The following is a 16,297-nucleotide window of genomic DNA, read 5'->3' as shown; positions in this document are numbered from 1 at the left end:
TTTTTTTAAAGGTTTTATTTATTTATTTGAGAGGTAGAGTTACAGACAGTGAGGGGGAGAGAGAGAGAAAGGTTTTCCTTCCGCTGGTTCATTTCCCAAATGGCCGGAGCTGTGCTGATCCAAAGCCAGCAGCCAGGTGCTTCTTCCTGGTCTCCCATGTGGGTGCAGGACCCAAGCACTTGAGCCATCTTCCACTGCTTTCCCAGGCCACAGCAGAGAGCTGGATTGGAAGAGGAGCAGCTGGGACTAAAGCCAGCGCCCATATGGGATGCTGGCGCCACAGGTGGAGGATCAACCCACTGCACCACGGCGCCAGCCCCCAGCAGTTTCTTTTTTCTTTTCTTTTCTTTTTGACAGAGTGGACAGTGAGAGAGAGACAGAGAGAAAGGTCTTCCTTTTACCATTGGTTCACCCCTCAGTGGCTGCTGCAGCTGGTGCACTGCACTGATCCAAAGCCAGGAGCCAGGTGCTTCTCCTGGTCTCCCATGTGGGTGCGGGGCCCAAGCACTTGGGCCATCCTCCACTGCACTCCCGGGCTATAGCAGAGAGCTGGACTGGAAGAGGAGCAACCGGGACAGAATACGGCCCCCCGACCAGGACAAGAACCCGGTGTGCCGGCACTGGCCCGGCTGCTCCACTTCTGATCCAGCTTCCTGCTAATGGCCTGGGAAAGCAGTGGAAGATGGCCCAAGTGCTTGGGCACTTGCACCCATATGGGAGACCTGGAAGAAGCCCTTGGATCCCGGCTCCTGGCTTTGGATTGGTTCAGCTCCAGCTGTTGCAGCCATTTTGGGGAGTGAACCAGTTGATAGAAGACCTCTCTCTCTGTGCCTCCCTCTTTCTTTGTTTGTAACTCTACCTCTCAAATAAATAAAATCTTTAAAATATTTTCAAATTCTAATTGTTAGTAAATAGAAATATTATTGATGTTGCACTTGTTTCCTGCAGCATTGCCAAAGTCACTTATCAATATCAACTTTTAAAAGTCTTATTATTTTATTTATTAGAGAGAGAGAGAGAGAGAAGGAGGGAGGGAGGTGTCTTCCACCCACTGGTTCTCTCCTCAAATGACCACAATGGCCAGAGCTGAGCTGATTCGAAGCCAGGAGCTTCTTCCTGGTCTCCCACATGGGTACAGGGGCCTAAGGATTGGGGCCATCCTCCACTGCCTTGCCAGGCAATTTAGCAGGGAGCTGGATGGGAAGTGGAGTAGCTGTACTGGAACTGGCATCCATGTGGGATGTCAGCACTGGAGGCTGGGGCTTTAATCCGCTGCGCCACAGCTCTGGGCCCCCAGTATCAACTATGGTAAGTTATGTGCACCCCTAGTCATGCGCCCTGTAAAGTTTTACTTCTTTTTAGTATGACGTTAGTCACTGGTTGGAACCTCTAGGAGAGTACTGAATAGCAGTGGGTGGCGGCTTGTTCCTTGTCTTGTTCCTGGTCGGGAGGAAAGCATCCAGTCTTTCCCTGTAAGGGGACTGAGCTCCTGACTTCTTTTACAAGCTCTTTTCAGGTGAGAATGTGTCTTCCCTTCTCTTCCCAGTCTACTCAGAGCAATCTTTTATTTATTTGGTTATTATTTTAAGATTTGCATTTTTTATTTATTTGAAAGGGAGATTTACAGAGAGAGAGAGAGAAATAGAGAGATCTTCCATCCACTGGTTCACTCCTGAAATGCCTGCAGTGGCCGGAGCTGAGCCCATCTAAAGCCAGGAGCCAGGAGCTTCCTCCAGGTCCCATGTGGGTGCAGGGGCCCAAGCACTTGGGTCATCTTCCACTGCTTTCCCAGGTGCATTAGCAGGGAGCTGGACTGGAAAAGGAGCAGCCAGGTCTTGGATTGGTGCCTATATGGGATGCTGGAGTCTCAGGTTGTGGCTTAACCTGTTATGCCACAATGCCGGCCCCAAGAGAGCATCTTTTAAATCCAGAGTGGATGTTGGCAGGGTAGGCACGTGGCTACACGGTTAGGCCACCACTTGGGACACCCACATCCTGTATAAGTATGCCAGTTTATTGGTTAATTACAATTTCCAGGTCTATTAACCAACCACCTTGTTCCTCCACTTCCAGACAGAAGCCCTTAGTGAATGAGGAATCGTATGCCTCGCTGAGTTTTGATAAGTGCACATACCTGGGTAACAGAGTATATTGAGGCTGAATATTTCCATAACTGGTAGAACTCATCCCTATTCACTGTTGTTCCTACAGGACTTTCCCAATTATTTTGTTTGTTTGCCGAGTCGTGCAGTAAGCCAGAGCTGTCCTGTGCAGTTGTGGAGCGAGGAAATGCTGAGCGCCGGGAGCAGGAGCTGGTGTTTTCATTGGGAAGAAACTTTATTACCAGGAAGTATGGAAGGAACCATTAATGGTGCCCTCCCTGTCTCGTCCAGTCTTTTTTTTTTTTTTTTTAAGATTTTTATTTATTTGAAAGAGTTACAGAGAGAGGTAGGGCGAGAGAGAGAGAGAGAGAGGGAGAGAGGAAGAGAGGGAGAGAGGGAGAGAGATCTTCCATTCTGCTGGTTCACTCCCCAATGACTGCAACGGCCAGAGCTGAGCTGATCCGAAGCCAGGAGCCAGAACTATCTCCTGGGTCTCCCACGTGGATGCAGGGGCCCGAGGACTTGGGTCATCTTCTACTGCTTTCCCAGGCCACAGCAGAGAGCTGGAGCAGAAGTGGAGTAGCCAGGACTCAAACTGGCACCCATACGGGATGCTGGCACTGCAGGCTGGGGCTTCAACCTGCTGCACCACAATGCTGGCATGTCCAGTCTGTTGTGTCTTCCCTGAGGGCTGAACATGGTCCCCCTAAAGCAGGCAGTACCCACTCTGAGGGAGGCGGTGCACCAGCTTCAGGGCAGTGGTTGAGCAGCACAACAAACTCAGAAGTGAATTTTAATAGAAAAAAATTTATTGCAAACATGGTGACTTTTTTTTCATGGTATAATAGTACATTCTGATAAACCAAGTGGCCATAATTTATGTGCGTTTCAGTTATAAAACTATACATGTAATATTATATATATATATAAAATTTTTTTTACATATAGTTCACTTTCCAGTGTGATGACATTTCATTTCATTCGCAATAAATACTACATCCCTGAGCCCACACACTCGCGGCCCGCCCTGCCTGGGCAGGTGGGGGGATGGTCCCTGCAGGGGCCCCTTCCACCATCTCCGTGGTGCCCGAGCTCTGAGCAGCAATGGTGACACGGGAAAACCAGACCGAGCCCTGCCTGACTGCATTTTAATCCTCGCAGACGACGTGGAAAGTACGCTGTAACCCCTCTCTCGGTGGTTGTTCACTGAGGGCCCCCCAGCATCTGCCACTTCCATGAGCATCTTGCCAGGGAGTTTTACGCAGGGAAATCACGCGAGGCTATTGAGACACAAACACCGTCTTTTGTTAACACACACACGGCTGCCCCCATCTGGCACGGAGCAGACCCTCCTAAGATAGACCGTGGGCTGAACAAAGCATCACAAGCCTCCTGTGCGTAAGGACGCCTGGCTGCTGGGCGGGGGCCGGGCCAGCTACCCCCTTCACACAGAGAGCGCGGCGGGGGCCATGCGGCTGACGAGTCTGTTGAGAGCGCGGACCTTTTCCTCCAGGACGAGGTTTCTCCTCTCGGCTCCTCGCTGCTTCTCCTCGGTGACCTGGAGGGCTTTCACCAGGTGCGCGTTTTCCACGTACAGCTCCTTGAGCAGCAGATCGGACCTCGTGTTCCTTTCAAACTGGACCGGGTAGACGGTTAAGGTGGAGCCTGGGCGGAAATGCCCGCACGTGGAGCTGCCCACTCCCAGCCTCCACGGGGCTGGTTCAGACCCTAACTTTGTTGCAGCGGGTCTGACACCAGGAGTCAGACACCTGCTGAATGCTGCGGTGGAGGAACTTTGACACCAGAGGCAGGCAAACAGATTCCATTGGCTGGTTCACTGCCCAAATGCCCGCAGGGGCTGGGGCTGCCAGAGCTCAATCCCGGTCTCCCGCATGGGTGCAGGCGCCCAGCGACGACAGCCATCGCCGTGACTCCCAGGGCTCTGGACCTGGGAGCGGAGTTGGGACGTGGACATAGGTACCCGGATATGGGACGGGGGTGTCCTAACTGCGAGGCCAAAAACCAGCCCCTGTGCTGTCTGCCCTCTCCTCAAGGGCCCCCTGTGCCTTCTCAGGTACCTCTCCCAGGGAGCGAGAGAACCTTCCAGAATCCACCAGCCTCTGCTGCGGCCATGGCCAGCGCTCCCACAACGGGGCCACGGGCATCTCTCCAATGCCTGCTCATCAGGTGGTGCCGCCCACCCCCCAGCAGCAGGGGGCGCTGAGGCCAGCACCCTCACTCACCTGGGTCAGGGGAGGAGCCGTGGGCGCTAGGGCCAGCGCCGTCACTCACCTGCTGTGTCAGCTCGCGCACTTTGTCCTGCAGGAGCAGCTCCACGTTCCGCAGACGCGTCTCCACCTCTCCCACCCGCTCCGCTGCAGCTTCCAGCTGTTTCTCACGGCCCTCCTGCCACAAGAGAAGGTTGCAGAAGGTGTCTCACACTGCAAAAGGACCATCTCAAGGTGGGTGGCCAGGGGACACCATCACCTGTCACCTGTTAAAATGCCTGTCCCACACCACAAAGCCGGGAGAATCTGGACAGGGATGTGGCCCCAGGGTTTAAGCCACAAGCGACTCAGAAGCCAGTTTCCCTAGCCATGTTCCTGGGTACCACAAGGCCTTGATGCGGGACAGGTGTCAGGACAGGACCCATCCTGTTTCCCGTGACACTCTTGCATAATGCCGTGAGGTTATTCTTCGTTAGAACTCGTGCGTTCCAAATCTCGCCTTTTACCTGCTTTCAAATCTTGCTCCACGTTCTTCCTCCCAAAGGTGCCCCCTGCTCTCTGCCTCTCAACCTCCCTGTGAAGTGTGTCCCTGGTGGCTCCTGTGGCCCACATGGTGGCACAGAGGTGTGAGCTATTCCCTGGGCCTTTTACATTAATCCCCTGTGGTGGGTGCCCAGGGGCCACCTCACGATGTCTTCGAGCCAGTGGCTCCCGCTGGTGCTTGAAGTTTGCATATGGGGAAACTGAGGCAGGGAGAGATGCTAACTGACTGCCCTTGGTCAGTCAGCTGATGGGTGGTAGAGCAAGGAGCTGCAGCCTGTGCTCGGAGCCACTGCGCTCTGCTGCCCCTGCGAGGCCTGCTTGGCACCTGGCACACAGTTGAGCCCCTCTACACCTGTGCCATTACCCTCTCCTCCCTTCCTGAGCTCCCTGCTACCTTCAGACACGCGAAGTACATGGAGTGCTTCAAAAAATTCATGGAAAATGGAATAAAAGTCTACATTTATTTTGGTGCAAAAATTTTAGAAATTCCTGCAGTTTTTTCATAATATGAATTTCCACGAACACTTTGACAACCCCTCAAATGCACAATTTCAAAATATCTGGCACCAAGAGAAACTTAGCTTTTTTTAAAAATAGATTTATTTATTTATTTGAAAGTCAGAGTTACACAGAGAGAGGAGAGGCAGAGAGAGAGGGGGGTCTTCTATCCACTGGTTCACTCCCCAATTGGCCGCAACACCTGGAGCTGCGCTGATCCGAAGCCAGGAGCCAGGAGCTTCTTTCGGGTCTTCACACGGGTACAGGGCCCAAGGACTTGGGTCATCTTCCACTGCTTTCCCAGGCCATAGCAGAGAGCTGGATCGGAAGTAGAACAGCTGGGTCTTGAACCAGCGCCCATATGGGGTGCAGGCACTTCAGGCCAGGGTGTTAACCCACTGTGCCACAGCGCTGGCCCCGAAACTTAGCTTTCAATCCCATTTTCCATGAGCTGTTTGAAGTCCCTCGTACATGACTCATGTTTTATTCTGCTTTTGTCTGCTCACGGCCACTGGGTGTCGGCTCCAGGAGGGCACAGTCTCTGCCTGCTGTGTCTACGTCGCCATCTCTAACATGCACCCAACAAACCACAGTGCTTGACAGGCAGCCTGCAGGCTGTGGAGGAATTTTGTTCAGCTCCAGATTTCAAATTAGATGCATCATTCGAAAATGGCGCATTCACGTCAAACTCCAGTTCCTGGCTTTTCTTCCAAGTCGGAAGGATCAGGGTCCTGGAGCCTGCTCTGCCTCACCACACACAGGCAGGGCCAGGCATGTGGTGGGGATGGAGGACCCACCGCCTCCCGCCAAGTTTCAGTGTGTGGCCTCAGAGCCGCCCACAGACACACAGAGGCCCAGGCGTGGAGCCCTTGCAGCCCACAAGGCCAGCTGAGAGGCTCGGCTCCCCTCCTAGCCTGTCCTCCAACATCTGTCAGAGCTCCTGTGGTCACAGTGAGAAGCTGCAGGTTGCTGCTGGGATCCCAACCTGTGTAGTTCGGGTTAACTGAGGATCGGTCGCCTAACCCTGTCCTCCGGTCCCGTGGGCTGTCCCTGGGGGTCCTCTCGGAGCAGAGCACCTGTCTGACCTATCCACCTGCTGTGTGTCCCACTGCCCGCCTACCACCCTTTGCAGGCCGAGCAGGTGCTGCCTCAGGGCCGCACGAGCCCCAGACGCCAGCAGCCTATCTGCTCCTACAGGTACTGTGCTGGGAGAGGCACTGTGTTTTTGCATGATTTTTAAAAATTTCATTTATTTTGGGGGCAGGCGTGGTGGTGTAGCAGGTTAAGCTGCTGCTTGGAACATCCACGTCCTCTACTGGAGTGCCGATCTGAGCCTCAGCTACTCTGCTTCTGTCCAGCTTCCTGCTAATATGCTTGGCAAGGCAGTGGAGGGTGGCCCAGGTGCTTGGGTCCCTGCTACCCAAGTGGAAGACCCAGGCAGAGTTCTGGGCTTCTGGCTTTGGACCTGCCCCGGTTATGGCAGGCATCTGGGGGGACTGAACCAGCAAATGGAAGATCTGTCTCTTTTTCTGCCTTTCAAGAAAATAAAAATAAATGAATAAACATGTAAAAAATAAAATGAAATTATTTTTATTTTATTTGAAAGAAAGAGAGACGAGAGAGCTCTTCTACCTGTCGGTTCACACTCACAACAGCCAGGGCTGGGCAAGGCAGAAGCTAGGAGCCTAGAACTCAGTCTGGGTCTTTCAAGGACCCAAGTAATTGAGACATTACCTGCTGCCTTCCAGGGTGTGCATTAGTGGGAAGCAGGAGTCAGGAATGGAGCCAGGACTCGAACCCAGGCACTCCGATATGGGATATGAGTGTCCCAAACTTTTTTTTTTTTTTTTTTTTTAAGGATTTTATTTACTTATTTGAAAGGCAGATACTGAGAGAGAGATCTTCCATCTGCTGGTTCACTCCCCAGATGGCTGCAATGACTGGGGCTGGGCTGGGCCAAAGCCAAAAGCCAGGAGCTTCTTCCAGGCCTCCCATGTGGGTGCAGGGGCCCAAGCACTTGGGCCATCCTCTGCTGCTTTCCCAGGCACATTGGGAGGGAGCTGGATTGGAAGTCGAGCAGCTGGGATGGGATGCTGGTGTCACCAGCAGTGGCTTTACCTACTATGCCACAATGCTGGTCCCCCAAGCTGCATGTTAACCACTGCACCAAACACCCACCCACAGAAGCAACAAGTTTTTGACTGGAAGTTGCCAGCAGACACAAGGCGGACGGCACCGCCCCTTCTCTGTGTTCAGCTGGGTGAAGCTGTATCTGTCAGTCCCAAAATGAGGAGGAGGTTGTTTTCCAAGCTCCTTTCAGACTTAAGAAGGAGCACCCCAGACACACAATGGTGCCTCTGGGAAAGCACCTGCTCACAGCGAAGGCAGGGAGCCCCCAGGTCCCCCCAAGAGCACATCCAATGACTCGCACAGGGCCAAGTCCAGCTGTCAGGTCAGCTGCCACGTTGGGGCCACAGGCACAAAGATGCAGTGAGGTCTCAGTGTGCTGGAGACCGTGCTGTCAGCGCCTCTCCCACCAGTGCTCACACCAGGGCAGATGCTTCCCCGGCCCACACCTGTGTCTACACTGGGTCCCTCAGGGCCCTTCCACGGTCACCATCTGCTCTCCTCCTTCCTCAGCTCCCCATTCCTTGGGAAGAACCAGCTTCCCTCCAGGGTCCTACTCTGCTTGCTCTGCACATGCCCGATGTCCCAGACTGTGAGGTGCTCGGCCTCCCCATCGCTGCACCTGCAGAGCCAGCAGGTGACACCGAGGGTGTGTGGGTGTAAGGTGGGGCGTGGAGCTGTGGACCAAACCAGGCGTTACGCCACTCCCACGGTGCTGGTGCCCGCTGCCTCTGGCACCACCCCTCCCTCGGATGCCACCCCCGTGATTTCCTGGCATTCTCTCTACTGTAGAGGGGTTGCCCATAGGCATGGCTACCACCCCCTTCACTTGAGAGTAACCTGACCTCTTGATGTGGCTTGCTCAAAAGATCAAACCAACCTGGGCCAGGTGAGCACCCAGCCAGCCCTGTGATACCACGTGGGCTCAGGAACCTCACTGGGCTGGACGAGGCCTGGCAACGCTGCCAGCCCGGTGCTGCTGTCCCCGCCAGGCTGAGATGGGACCCGGCACCTCCAGCCCATGCACACCCACCTGTTGCTCACTTTCTCCTAGGGTCTCTGCCAGCTTGGACTGTGACACTCTCAGGCTCTGACATTCCTGAGTCATGTGTTCAAGTTCACCCTCAAGTGTTCGGAGCTGTTCACCCTGCGTTTAAAAAAAAAAAAAGTCAATTTCAGAAGTACAAGAAATTCCAAAGGCTTCTGGAATATGCTTAATGTAGAAACTTCAGATAATCATGGAAAAAGCTTTTAAAAATTACAAAACTTAAATCCTGCAGGCTCCTAGCAGCAGGAGACCCACACCTGCTATCTTTGTGACCCATTTCCTGCACTCCCATGTCTGTCAGTGTCACGGTATCAGAAGGCACGGGCGGATGGCATCCACAGCCGTGCTCGCCTCCTGACCGTAGCCTGAGTGTTCCCCATGACATCAAATATCACTGGAAAACATGGGTCTTAGCGGGCTGTGCCAAGATCTACAGACTCCTGCTACTGCTGGAGGAATCGAGCTAATTCCGTTATGCCATTGTGAAGTCACAAAGCAGTGGAACTCTGCCAGCCAAGTCTTTCCACCATGTCTTTGGATAAGAGCCCCAGAGCAGAATTAGGAAGTCAGGGCCCACGGACACCCTTGGGCTTCCTGCTAGACACGTGGCAGCCCTCCGAGAAGGTCGTACCAGCTCGCCGTGCTATTGCCGGCAGGTTAACTCTGTTCTGCTACTCTCTAGACAATGGGGATTCGCTCCAGGCCGGCTTCACAGCCTCTCACCGCACAACCAGGGCTGCCTCCCTAAGGGACATCAGGCCTTGACCCGATCTGCATCTCCCTCACTGCTCCCCTCTGCCCAGCAGCCCCGGGAGCCTGGAAGGAGCTGCCCCGGCCCCCACCTGCTGCGCCTCGCGGTGCCCTGCCTCCTCCAGCCTCTGCGTTAACAGCTGAATAGTGGCGCAGTTCTTCTCGTGTTGGGTCTGCTGGGCAGAAGCCTCCTCTTCCAGCTGCAGGACCCTGTGGTGGAGTTGAGACAGCTCATCCTTGTATTTCTGACTCTAGAGCAAAAAATGGTTAAAATACAGATTGAAAAAAGAAAAGTTTCTAAAACAACAGCTGAATTCAGATCATCTCAGTGGCAAAGCCTCAGATGAGTGTGGCATCATCAAGTAGAGTGGTTGGGCACCCTACAGGGGGATGGCCGCCTGCCACACTGGGACTGCGCACTGCCCAGAAGGAAGAAGCAGTGGCCACAGGCCCCGGCCACTGAACTGCCACCCTGGTGGCCCCTCGCCTCTTCTCACTTCTTCCAGGGCTATTTCTAATAGACTCTGAGCCACTGTAGGGAAAAAGCAACCTAATCTCTCCAAGACTGGCAGTGAACTACAGGGGATGCGTGTTGTGCTTTCTTGGTGGCCCCTGCCCACAGGTGGTGGATGCTCGCCAGGGCTCATGGGTGAATGAGGGAACTCCTGGTGCCCAGCACCCAGAAAACCTCTCACCGTGGAAATGCCAGTGGTTCTCAAATGCACATCGTGAGTAGCTTCATCCAAACCACATTTTTCACTACGGACACAAGAAAAGGATGTCCTCATGCTGTTTGCCATGATCGAATAAAGGAATATGCACAGGGGACCCCTCATTTTTTCCATCTGTTTTTTGGAGGATCAGCAGCTCTTGGGGTTTCTGGGGTGATGCCCTTTGACCAGGCTCTGCCCGGTCAGCATCATACACTCTAACAAATGTTTTAGCTGTGGTTTTGTGGGTTTATTAAGCTCATAACTGAACCTGGAAATGGTTTAGATTCGGGTTCATTCAAGGTGAGTCTATGCACTTTTATCGCATTATGGTTGGCAGAGACCTCTCTCCCATGTCTATCATGTATTGTGAAAACGAAAATCTTTTCTCAATATTGATATACATCCATCCTAACCTCTGAGGACAGCCTGGATTTCATCACAGAATTGGAATTTTTTCAACTTCACAGATCAACTAGTTGATTCTCTTCTAGGCATCTTTAGTAAATAAAACTCTGGGAATAATTTCAACCTCAGACAGATGAATAGAACATGATAAAGAAGTAGAACATGGGGGCTGGTGCCTTGGCATAGTGGGTAAAGCCTGAGTACTGGCATCCCATATGGGCGCCTATTCGAGTCCTGGCTGCTCCATTTCTTTTTTTTTTTTTTTTCTTGACAGGCAGAGTGGACAGTGAGAGAGAGACAGAGAGAAAGGTCTTCCTTTACCATTGGTTCACCCCTCAATGGCTGCCGCGGCTGGCTTGCTGCGGCCGGCACACTGTGCTGATCCGAAGGCAGGAGCCAGGTGCTTCTCCTGGTCTCCCATGCAGATGCAGGGCCCAAGGACTTGGGCCATCCTCCACTGCACTCCCAGGCCACAGCAGAGAGCTGGACTGGAAGAGGGGCAACTGGGACAGAATCTGGTGCCCCGACCGGGACTAGAACCCGGTGTGCCGGTGCTGCAGGCGGAGGATTAGCCTATTGAGCTGTGGCGCTGGCCGGCTGCTCCACTTCTGATTTGGCGCTCTGCTATGGCCTGGGAAAGCAGAAGATGGCCCAGGTCCTTGGGTCCCTGTACCCACGTGGGAGACCTGGAAGATGTTCTTGGCTCCTGGCTTCAGATTGGCACAGCTCTGGCTGTTGTGGCCATTTGGGGAATGAACTAACAGAAGGAAGACCTCTCTTTGTCTCTCTCTGCCTCTGCCTCTCTCTGCCTTTCAAATAAATAAATAAATATTTTTTTAAAAAAAGTAGAACATGATACAGAAAATCCATAATGCTTCAGACAGACTCACCAACAGCATCTTCCCCATCTGCTTTGCTGCTTGTGCTAAGTGCAGATGTGTGTACACATACCTGTGTGCAATACATGTGCACACATGGGCCACACCAGACACATGTACTCACATCACATAAGACATGCACATACCACACATGTATACAGACACATGAACACACACGTGTGCACACACCAGAGTGTCCTCTGCACCATCCCTGCAGCAGCACATGGCTACGTGCAGCTACTGCTTCAGGCAGTGATCAGGTATGCCCAGGCGCAGACACGTGGATGTATCACATGTGCACAGTGTGTCACCTGCCCCATCAATGCAGGGGGGCTCTCACACATGGCCACGTGTGGCTACTGCTTCAGGCAGTGATCAGGTATGCTCAGGCACAGACACGTGGACATATCATGTGCACAGAGACATGTGCACACATGTGTCACCTGCCCCATCCCTGCAGGGGGCTCTCACACATGGCTGATCTGGATGGCCCATGTGCTTTCCTGTTTGTCAACTGACTCAGCGTCGTCCTTTATAGCATCCGTCACTGCATAGCATCAGATTGTGCCTATTATCCTCAGTGTGTCAGCCTCCTTGAATCTGGGATGTGTCCCTGGCCTTGTCTTTTATAACACTGACATTCTTGACAAATTCAGCCCCCCATTAAAAAAAATTTATCTATTTATTTGAGAGGCAGAGTTGCAGACATAGAGAGGGAGAGACAGAGAGGGCTTCCATCTGCTGGTTCACTTCCCAAATGGTGGCAACAGCTGGAGTTGAGCCAATCCGAAGCCAATAGCCAGGAGCTTCCTCTGGGTCCCCACATGAGTGCAGGGGCTCAAGCATTTGGGCCATCTTCTGTGTTCACCCCATAAGCAGAGAGCTGGATCATAAGAGTGGTCGGGAAATGAACCGCAGCCCACATGGGATGCTGTGCCATGGACAGAGGCTTAGCCCATTACGCCACAGCACCAGCTCCAGTCCCCCATTTTAATAATTTGCCATTGTGGGTTTGTCAAAGGCCTCATTGTGACTGATGTATGTGAGGTGCTCCTGGACCAGACACTATACAAGATGCTGGGATTCTCGGGGCATTGCACTGATGCTCCATGGTGAGCACCTCTTTGATGTCTGGCTTGTGCAGAAGCCACTAGGAGACATCAGCAGCCACCTGTGGGCCATGTGTTCAGACAAACGGACATGGGTGATCATGGGATCTGGAAAGCACCAAACTGAACTACAGTGTCGGGAAACAGCTGGAGGGCACAGGTCTGGACCACAGCGAGCCTACAAGATAACCACTTGGTGTTTTCCAAAAGCCGGCATCGTGGGGAGAATGGTTGTTCTTGATTAAGGCAGTGAAAGAGGCTAATGTAGACTGGACTTTCTCAACATGGGACCACCCAGGGGCTTCCCTGTGGCTCCAAGCAATGTTTGAGGCTGGCTCTGAAGCTGTGCAACCCTCTGCCTGGTCCTCCTGGAACACTTGGTTCCCTCACTTCCTCCAGGAGCCCAGCCCCAGGGAGAAGCCCTGTGTGCAGAGGGAGCCCCCAGAAACTCCCAGCCCCAGGCACTGAGGTCACTCCAGCATCTGTTCTTCCCAGCTGAGGCTCTGAGGCACAGAGCAGGGACTTCCTGCCTGAGCTGTGCCTGTCTGTGGAACTGACCCACAGGGCCTGTAAGCGTAATCGAGTCATTGTTTTAAGCAGTCGGTTGATTGGAGAGCTACATACAATGAACAATATTTATATTTTGGCAGGACTGCCAAAAAAGCCCTTGCTGTATGAGACAGTTTTGAGTAACTACAGAAGTGTGACTATGGTCTGAATACTGAGTGACAACAGGGATTATGTTAGGGGTCAGCAGCACTGCAGTCAGGGTACTTGCTAATACACGGGGAAGTGCAGGATCACGGCATCTCTAATGCACCTCCAAATGGTTCAGGAAATGCACACAGGAGAAACAGAGAGAGACATAAACCAAGCGCCACAGCCCACGTGGCAAGGCTAACAATGGATGGACTAAGTCTACAGTGTCTATACATGTACAGACATTTTTTCTCGTTCTTAATCTCCCCAAACAAGAGTATGACAGCTATTCACATAGCATGTCCACTGCTATAAGCCATTGGTAAGTGATTTAAAGTACATGGTATGGGACTGGCACTGTGGCATAGTGGGTAAAGCTGCCACCTGCAGTGCCAGCATCCATACAGGCACTGGTTTGAGTGCTCCACTTCCAATTCAGCTCTCTGCTATGGTCGGGGAAAGCAGTAGACGATGGCTCAAGTGCTCATGCTCCTGCACCCACATGGGAGACTGGGAAGAAGCTCCTGGCTTCGGATCAGCATAGCTCCTGCCATTGTGGCCATCTGGGGAGTGAACCAGCATATGGAAGACCTCTCTCTCTCTCTCTCTCTCTCTCTCTCTCTCTCTCTCTCTTTCTCTTTGCCTCTGCCTCTCTGTAACTCTGCTTTCAAATAAATAAATCCTAAAATAAATAAATAAAGTACATGGCAGGATGTGCAAATTCTATACCACGCCATGTAAGAAAATTGAGTCTCTGTAGATTTTTGGGAGGCCCAGGACGTCCTGGATCCGAACCCCTGCAATACCGAGGGACAGCTGTGTGCTATTTCAACTTTTCTGCTAAAAGCATCTCATAATGAAAACTCTGACAAAGAGAATAAGTGGTGTCCACTACAAATGTCTCAGGGACTTGGGCTGGAGAGGGGAGGGTGGGGCAGCTACTTCTCAGGGGGTCGTTTCCTTGAGAAGCTGGCCTGCAGGCAGATGCAGAGCCAGAAGGGTTCACCCTGTCAATCACTGAGTTATCTTCCAGAGGCAGGAGGCCCAAGAAGCACCACACGCTCGGCACGGAAATAGCTTCGAAACCCAAGGCGGGGCCGAGAGCAGTCCCACGTGCCTGCAGCCCAGGAAGAGGAAAGGCCAGGAGAGGAGGGTTGCAGGGATCCGAGAGCCCAGTCTTAGGGAAGTCCCCGACTTCGGAGCCTCATCCGGTTCTCACAGTCAGGGGGCCATGGCCCTGAGCTTCCAGCAAGGGCAGGGAAAAGGGACTGTGAGGGGCTGAACTGTGCCCTGTGTTACAGATGCAAACCCCAGGGGCTGGCGCCGTGGCTCACTTGGTTAATTCTCCGCCTGCAGCGCCGGCACCCCATATGGGCTCTGGTTCTAGTCCCGGCTGCTCCTCTTCCAATCCAGGTCTCTGCTGTGGCCCAGGAGGGCAGCGGAGGATGGCCCAAGTGCTTGTCCCTGCACCCGCATGGGAGACCAGGAAGAAACACCTGGCTCCTGGCTTCGGACCTGCATAGCTCCAGCCGTGGCGGTCATTTGGAGAGTGAACCAACGGAAGGAAGACCTTTCTCTCTGTCTCTCTCACTGTTTATAACTCTACCTGTCAAATAATAAAAAACAAAAGATGCAAACCCCAGTGTGATTATACTGGGAGAAAGGTTAAATGAGGTCATAAAGGCAGGGCCCTAACCCAGTAGAAACAGTGCCTGGTAAGAGAGGGAGAGCTGCCCTGCCCCACTAGGAACCAAACTGACAGCACTTCAACCTGGGCTTTTGGCCACTGGCACTGTGAGGATGCGGGGACGCTGGTTCACAGAATACTGCTGGGGGAAGAAGAAACGCCACAGGCACGCAAGGCAACACTCTGGCAGTCTCTCTTCCATCCTGAACCACCACATGTGCTTGGAACTCATCCCAGCGAGAGGAAGACACGCTCCGACAGAAACCTGTGCAGCCACTTGTTATGTGTTGTAGTCAAAAGCTGAGGTCAGCCCAGGCATCCTGCAACAGGTGAGTGTTGCAACGAAGAGGTGCGTCTGTATGATGGGGTGCACTCAGCAATAAAAAGAAATGACTGAGAAAAACACCCTGGGTGACTCTCTAGGGGATTACGGAAAAAGCCTGTCCCAAGCATCACATTCTGTCATTCTGAAATGACAAATCAGATACAGGGGCCAGGGGCTAGCATTGTGGCTTAACAGGTTAAGATGTCACTTGCGTTGCTGGCATCCCACATGGGTGCCGGTTCAAGTACCAGCTGCTCCAGTTCCAGTCCAGCTCCCTGCTAATAGCCTGAGAAAGAAGCAGAAGATCACCCAAGAGTTTGGGGGTCCCTGCACCCATGTGGGAGACTAGCTCCTGGCTTAGTTCTGGCCCAGTTTTACTGTTGCGACCATCTGGGGAGTGAACCCGTGGATGGAACCGCATTCCCTCTGTCTCTGTTTCTCAATTCTGACTTTCAAATAAATAAAAAAAATCTAAAAAAAAAAAAATAGAGGACGGATGAATGGTGGTCGGGTGTCAGGGGTTGGGACGGGGTGGGCAGAAGAAGGTTGTTTTGCTTATAAGAGAGCAACGGAAGGGACGCGTGTGATGTGGGGAACATTCAGTGTCGCCTGCGGTGGTGGCTGCAGGAACATACCTGGATGCCCACACACACAAGAGCACACTGGTGAAACTGGGGACATGTGATTACGGTATGGACACAAGTAGCTTACTTGTTAGGGGCTGCACTGTGTCCAAAGCCTCCCTGTGGCAAAGTCCTAACCCCCAGGGGGACTGTGTTTGCAGACAGGGTCTTCAAAGAAATGAGGTGACTGAGAGGCCCTACTACTCACACGACTGATGTTCTTAGTAAGGCTTTTCTGCATCCCTCTTACAGCTGTAGGTGAGTCTACAGCTGTCAGTACAAGTTTCCATTAGAAAAAGAACAAATTTAAAAAAGACACATCCCGTCTTGCAGGCTCGCTCCTTAAGTATTCAACCCAAAAGCCATTAAGTAGGCTAGGCACACAGGCATTTGTAATGGCAACACAAGGGAGAATCGGTGTGGTGAGAAGGACTATACACACGGGAGACAGGACAGTGATAAAATCAACAGTAAATCTCCGGAGGTCCTTTGAGTAACAAAGAAGGGGAAACTAATCATCTTTGTGATGCTGAGTGGGAACTACAGAGATGGGTTTGAATTC

At 52.6% G+C, this 16,297-nt stretch overlaps 1 protein-coding gene across 1 annotated transcript in view; it reads right to left on the bottom strand.

The window, feature by feature from the left end:
* Window positions 1-2,936: 2,936 nt before the first annotated feature.
* Window positions 2,937-16,297, bottom strand: part of NINL (ninein like) — a 155,021-nt gene continuing 141,660 nt past the window's right edge. The window contains exons 20-23 of the mRNA XM_062203768.1: window positions 9,389-9,547; window positions 8,532-8,645; window positions 4,395-4,508; window positions 2,937-3,738 (exon numbers count right to left, since the gene is read on the bottom strand). Of these exons, the coding sequence (XP_062059752.1) occupies window positions 3,547-3,738; window positions 4,395-4,508; window positions 8,532-8,645; window positions 9,389-9,547 (579 nt within the window). The 3' untranslated portion in view covers window positions 2,937-3,546. The remainder of the gene's footprint in view (window positions 3,739-4,394; window positions 4,509-8,531; window positions 8,646-9,388; window positions 9,548-16,297) is intronic.

The sequence above is a fragment of the Lepus europaeus genome, chromosome 10 (assembly GCF_033115175.1).
Source record: "Lepus europaeus isolate LE1 chromosome 10, mLepTim1.pri, whole genome shotgun sequence".
In the NCBI taxonomy this organism is placed as follows: Eukaryota; Metazoa; Chordata; class Mammalia; order Lagomorpha; family Leporidae; genus Lepus; species Lepus europaeus.
The sequence above is the reverse complement of the archived record's forward strand: the minus strand, read 5'-3'. Positions and strand labels throughout refer to the sequence as shown.